This window comes from Crocodylus porosus, unplaced genomic scaffold (genome assembly GCF_001723895.1).
Source record: "Crocodylus porosus isolate Cpor-Errol unplaced genomic scaffold, CroPor_comp1, whole genome shotgun sequence".
Lineage (NCBI taxonomy): Eukaryota > Metazoa > Chordata > Crocodylia > Crocodylidae > Crocodylus > Crocodylus porosus.
Genome location: NW_017728951.1, coordinates 10,619,299 through 10,626,128, shown reverse-complemented (window position 1 = coordinate 10,626,128; position 6,830 = coordinate 10,619,299). Strand labels below are relative to the sequence as shown.

The following is a 6,830-nucleotide window of genomic DNA, read 5'->3' as shown; positions in this document are numbered from 1 at the left end:
AAAAAGGGAAGGTGCTGGGGGTGTAGATGAAGAAGGAGGAGTGTGCCTCTGTGCCCACTCACAGAAGCAGGGCTAGGGGTTGAGAGCCACTCTGCAGGCCACATACATGCCAGCCAGTCTGACAGGGGTTTTGCACACGGAGGCCGCCACCGCAACTCTGCCACTACACCCTGTGCTACCATCCCATGGCGACCTGCATGGCTTTGTGGGCAAGTGGCACAGAGCATGGCAGTGGCAGTTTGGTGGCAACCACTGTGTGTGGGCCACATGTGCTGCCCAGCCAGGGGGTGGAAAGGCAGCTTGCAGGCAGTGGCCACCACTGCACCGCTGCTTATGCCCCACGACTGGCTGCATGGGTCCGTAGTGGTGTAGGATGGTGGTGGCTGTGTGCTGGCTGGGGGAACAGGGGGGCAGCTTTGTGGGCAAGCGCTGCCACTGCAAAGCCATGCCCTTTGCCCCTGGATCCTAGAGGTAAGTGGGGCTTGGGTGCTGTGGGGCCGGGCTGGGGAAGGTGCCTGGGGGCTGAGGGAGTGGTGGGTGCTGCTGGCCCCAGGCGGCACGCCGCAGCCAGATGCAGGTCCTGGGGCTGAGGGCAGGGGTGCTTCTCTGCAGGGGGCTTTATGGGTAAGCGATGCAGGGCGCCCAGGGAATGCATCAATCATACCATATTGTCATTGCAGGGGGAGCATGGGATCATGTTGCTGGGCTCCCCCTGCACTGGCAGGTAGCAAACCAGTAAGCTGATTGGTGCTCCCAGCCTTGGGAATGCCCCAGAGTCAAGGGCTCAGATATGTCCCCCTCCCCCCGAGATTGGGAGCCCCTATCAGCTGATTTGCCTGGCCACATGTTCAATTTAAGGCACAATGGGAATCAGCCAAAAGTTATTACAGAAAATGTACACGGCCACAAAGTTTTAAAAAGCATTTTGTGTAATAACTTCTGTGGCTTATTCCCTGTTCTATCGCACCATTAATTGCATGAATGCGTGGCTGGGTTACTACTTATGACTTAACAAACTGGTAAATGACATCTTAATTACTGGTTACATCTGCCAGGGGCTTAGGGGTACATCAGAATTTAGTATGCATAATATAAAAATGACTACGAGATAATTTTGTATTGTCCTTCTAATATGTCCTTCTACCAGGGAAACAACAATACAATCACTTATACCAACCAGATCACGGTAACCTCTTCTGGTTACATAATCAAAAGACAAAAGGACCTTCATGTGCACGTCAACTGCAAAATGCTCCAGAACACCTGGGTACAAGTTATGTATGTTGCTGACAATTTTATTGAGATCAACGAAACTCAGTACAGCAGATACAACGTGAACTTGACATTTTATAGATCATCATCATTCTCACAGCCAGTCTATGACTCGCCATACTACGTTGATTTAAACCAGAATCTGTTCCTTCAAGCTTATCTTTACAGCTCTGATTCAAATCTGGTGTTGTTTGTGGACACATGTGTAGCATCCCCTGATCCCAATGATTTTACAACTGTATCATATGATATAATCAGGAATGGGTAAGAACTTTCTCAGTAATGAAAAAAATTCTTTTGGATATGAAGTATCGCATAGCTTTTATTTAAGGAGGAATCTGACTAGTGGATTAGAAGCCATTTGTACTGATTTCAGTTCTTGCTATCCAGACATTTTTTAAATTTAGCAGGAGACAAGAACATTTGGCAAAACTTGTCTAGACATAATATATAACTCTAGAAATGGTATTTAGATTATGCACCAGTTATTCCACTCAGGGAGCTAATATTGCTACTTTTGATGCAAAGGGTTGCAATTCCATGGAAATCAAAGGATTCACATCCATTTACAGACCTATGGCTATGTGAATAATTGGTATTTCAGTTTAGGAACTATATTGGGGGAAAAATCTATTTGGATCATATTGTTTTGGGAATTGTTTTGTTAAAACAAGCCCTTTTAAAAATTGTTGATAATATCTATTCTGTGCTACATGAAATGAGATGTTATTTTGTGCACTTGTAAAGAAAGCAAAAGAAATGAAGGACTGGTTTCCTCATCATTAGAACACTTAAAATCTGGGAGATATGGGGGCAAATCCCTTCTATGCATGAAGGATTTGAACCTGAATCCTGCAGTACACAGGACAGGCACAGACAATATGCCAAAGAGATTCTGGGATGGAGAGCTCTGCCTTTCTGTAGACATTCATTCCACATTATATGAGTAATTAGACATATTCCCAGGAGCAGGGATTGGATTGTGTGTTCCCCTATACGGGCTGAATATCTCAGCCACTTGTACAGAGATTCTTCTCCTCTTCCAATGAATTTGTGATACCCTTGACTCTGATCGTGTCTTACAGTCCAAGTGAATCTCCTAGCCAAGTTGAAATCCACTCAGGAATTTAAGTGGATTTGTTTTCAGGGCAGGGATTTGAAGCAAGGTCTCCCACTTCTCAAGCTGTGGCCTACCAACTGAAGTATTGGGTGCTCCTGAGTGAGTGTACCCCTGTCATCGAGAGAGAGAAAATTTTTCTTCAATCTGGTCGATTATTGAAGAGATGGGACACCTATACATGCCAGCCAGTCTGGCATAGTCCCTGGCATAGTCCCTCTCCTAGTGAATGCTTAGTTATATGTACAACAGGATACTGTTAATAGAAAAGACTGAAAGCAACTCTTCTTCCCCTCCCCTGAATATGATTTATTATTTTGTGTATTCATAATGACTCATTTGCTTTTTTTTTCTTCTTTCCAGCTGCATTAGAGATTCTTCGTACACTACATACTACTCAGGCTACAATTACACGGCCCGGTTTAAATTTAATGCCTTCCAGTTTGTTAACAGGCATCCCACTGTTTACCTGCAATGCCAGATGGTGGTGTGCCCGGCATATGATTATTCCTCCCGTTGCTACCAGGGCTGCCTCTCTCGGTTCAAGAGAGATGCTGGCTCTTCTCATGAAAAAGTGACTGTTGTTGTTGGCCCAATTCAGCTTCAGGGTGATGGCAGCCAGAACAGGAATGCTGGTAAATTTAAATAAACTTCTCTTGTGTTTAGTGTAAGAGTCTGTAAATCACTTCATATTGCAGGAGAAGCATTATCTCTGTAGGTTACTGCAAAACACTGAAGTATATTTGTACTATGGTAGATCCAAAATAAACATGATGGGACCATTTAATGACTAATAAGATGTACACGATTTCATTTTGGCATGTTTCAAATCCATTTATTTTCTTGAATTAGATAAAAGAGAATCTGTCTCGGTGTGCTAATTCAATCGAGTTTGTTACCCATGTTTATTCTAGGTAGTTTTAATGTCTGGGCTTGAATTCACTTCAATACCAACCTTGTCTGATGCGTTTACAGCATCATCTATGAACTGTGGTCAGAGACTTGATTGACTGATTTCCAGTTCTCATCTAAAATGAATCATTTCAAATTCTCTTTGCCTTGCAAATATTAGAGTGGGAAAGAGAATGTAATACACTCTTCTCTTTGCTCACAGGACCGGACTTGTCAGACCTTCAGAAAAATGTGGATACAGATAATTCATTTATTGCTCCTGTTGATAATCACTATGTTCCATTTATCGTTGCTGCTGCGGTCCTGGCAGTTGCAGCTATCACTCTTGCTGGTTTTCTCTTGAAAAACAAAATGGAGAAGAAAGAGGTTCCCTACAAGATAATGATGTAAGATGCAAAAAGCACCGGCACCGGACAGACACCAGAATATTAGGAGGCTGACTCAACAATTCAGTTTCTAGCATTTGTTCTTCACTTTTACACAACAAATCAAGGTTTCATGAAATGTATGAAAAACATACTGTACACCCGATGTTTTAGCTACTCAGCTTGGATTAGAGAGGTCTGAGCAGGAAAGCCCTGCACGTAAAGACCCCTGGAGTTCAGCAAAACGTTGTCTCTAGACTCTGTCTCCCTAATCAGTTGCCATCTCCAATAATGATCTCAATGCAAATCCTCTATCTCAGCAACTCGCTCCACCTCCTCAAACTAGACCCAGCTATTACTCCCAGCATTTTTAGTGTACTGCAGTGAGATTCCATAGAGTAGGTTTGGGCATCCTTTGAAGGATTATTTGTGTATGCAGGACAAGTAGCCCAGCAGCTTGCCTGATGTCAAACCTCCAGAGTCACTTACTCTCCAAGTCCCTGATCTGGTAAATGGGGATAAGAGCACAGAAGTGTTGTGACGATGGTAAAATAGTGAAAGTTGTGAAGAGCTCAGTTTCTTCAGTGGTGTGGGAGTCATGTAAGTAACTTGGAGAGTTACTCTGATATCTTCATCAGTAATAAAGCCCAGTTGGATACAACAAATAATTCAAAGTGAACCTTTCATGCATACAAAGACGTGTTTAATTCTTATGTCATGGTTTCAGATATTGTTAGTAACTGCAGATAGCCAAGATACTTGAATGCAAGCTCAAGTTTTCCCTTTTCCTCACATCCCTTCAAAGCCCATTGTACTAAGACCTCGGAAATTCAGAGATGGGGATGAAATACGTGTGGCATGGGTAGTTACACAAGAGAGAGATTTAATTTAGCAGAAATATTTTGGTAATCAGGCATGATTGGGAACAGAATACAAAATAGTACCTACAGTTATCTGGGGAGATACTTGACTACAATGTGTTGAATTATTTCCAGCAAGGTTCTTTAAGGTTAAATTTCTTATGGTAAAAGTTTTGTGCTAATTTGCAGTGTGGGGTGATTTCTCGTCTAAATGAATTGGGGAAAATGCTGTGATTCAAAATCAGAAGGGGAAAGAATTATAATGCACTATTTCTGCTTGTAAACTTGCAAAAATATACCACCTTTTCATTTTAACACAAACTCACGCTTCATTGTATTGGAGAACTGCCTCTGTCATAAAGAAGCTTTGTCAAACATCAATTTGTGCTGCTGTTTTTATAAATTTAAAACTAGAGATGTAAAACACAAGCAAACACAAGAAAGTGAAAGACACCTTTTGTTTTATTCACCACGTGAAATTATGGAGAACCTGGTTTTAAAAAAACAGCTGTGTCTGCAGAATTAGGTCACCGACACTTTTTTCTTATGTCTTCTGTAGTATAACAGACAAAAGGTGAACGGTCAAGGTAGGAGCAGGAATCGGTTAAATCCTGCCAGCTGGCTATGGCCCTCAAATAGCTATTGACCACCCTGGCTAGAGACAGACATTCAAAAAGCCTGAGCCTGAACTGATTCAATCTTTGCAGGTTAGTGTAACCTGCAGAGAGTGAACCAGTTTACAGATGGAGAGATTTTCAGCACATGCCTGCAGTAGTTCAAGCCAGAAGCCTGGGGGCACTAAAACAGCCCTCCCTTCCACAGGGAAGCTGAGCTAAGGAGGGGGCTGGGAGCAATTTGGGCACACAGGGCTGCCCGGCCCCAGAAGGGAACTCTTCCTCCTCCTCCTCCTCCTCCTCCCTCTCCCCCATTGCCATGGGGCCAGGAGGGGGGCCTTGTTTGGTGTGGGGCACTCTTCTCCTCCTCCTCCCCTGCCAGCACCGTGGGGTGGGGAGGGGGACTCTGTGAAGCTGCCCAGCCCCAGAGGGGGATGCTTCCCCCCCACACTCCTCCCTCCCAGGGCAGAGGGAGGCTCTGTTCCATGCTGGGGATAATTCTCCCCCCTCCCTCCACAGGGACAGTGGCAGTACAGCCCTCAGCTGGGTGGGAGGGGTGTGCGGGGGGGGTGTAGGGACCACTGCTCACTCCCCCCAAGATTGCACACTCCCCCCCATGGCTGCAGCCCTGAGCATGGAGCTCAGCTGGACAGCGTGGGGGTGTAGGGGACTCCCCCCACATGGCTCTGGCCCTGAATGTGGAGCTCAGCTGCGCAGGCTGGGGGTGGGTGAGGAGTGCAGCCCTGTGCAACCTGCCTAGCCATTTCTATCCCCACAGCTCTGTGCTGTGCCTGAAGTTCAGTCTCTGATGGAGGAGAAACCCTGTGCTGGACGCTACAGGGAAGCAGGGGTGGGGCTCCCTCCAGTCCTAGCAGAGTGTGAGTGCAGGACTGCACAGCGGGGAGTGGGAGAAGCACCTGACTTCAGTGCTGGAGCTGCAAGCTCAGGCTAAGGCTCAGAGCCCCGGTGGGAGATAAGTCAGGCTCCACTCTCTCCCCCACCTCAGTGCTGGCCAGAGCTGTGCCTGTGCCGGGCACAAGCACCCTGACCTCCCTGCATGCTGCTTCTGCCAAGCAGTGGGAGGCTGCAGCCATGGGGGAGTGTGTGCAGACATCAGCTGGACTAGAAAAGAACCACAAGATCACATGCATGAAAAAGTGGTGTACAGCAGAGTGAAAGTCAATTGTGGAAGCTGTAGCACTGTTGCTGATGGACTGCCTATGTTTGACTTGGTTCTGAACATGCTACAGGAAGGCTAGGGACAGACATTCAAAAAGCCTGAGCCTGAATTGATTCAATCCTTGCAGGTTTGTCTAACGTGGCTAGGTTAAGTCCATTTGTAACCATACAGACATCCCCTCTGGCCTGCGCTACAGGTGGGGACCAGCACGTGCAGCCCCAACCCCGTACCCTGTGCTCGCTCGTTTGGACTGAGCAGTGGCAGCATGCCCCAAAGGAGAAAGCGGAACTCTTTAACCAATTCTTCACCTCCGTTTTCTTGTGCAGGGACCAGGACTTCCCCACTGTGATGCCAGACGGACTCAAGGGGAACGCCTCCAGACCTCAGGTTGGGGAGGACCGGGTTAGGGAGCTTCTGGAGGGGCTGGACGTGTTCAAGTCAGCGGGTCCAGATGCTCTCCACCCCAGGGTGTTGAGGGAGCTAGCTGGGGTTATTGAAGGGCCCTTGGCA

At 46.5% G+C, this 6,830-nt stretch overlaps 1 protein-coding gene across 1 annotated transcript in view; it reads left to right on the top strand.

Annotated features, from left to right (window-relative positions):
- Positions 1 to 6,830, top strand: part of LOC109323795 (deleted in malignant brain tumors 1 protein-like) — a 189,414-nt gene that overhangs the window by 4,123 nt on the left and 178,461 nt on the right. The window contains 3 exon segments of the mRNA XM_019555460.1: positions 1,148 to 1,536; positions 2,753 to 3,024; positions 3,504 to 3,689. Coding sequence (XP_019411005.1) covers positions 1,148 to 1,536; positions 2,753 to 3,024; positions 3,504 to 3,689 — 847 coding nt within the window.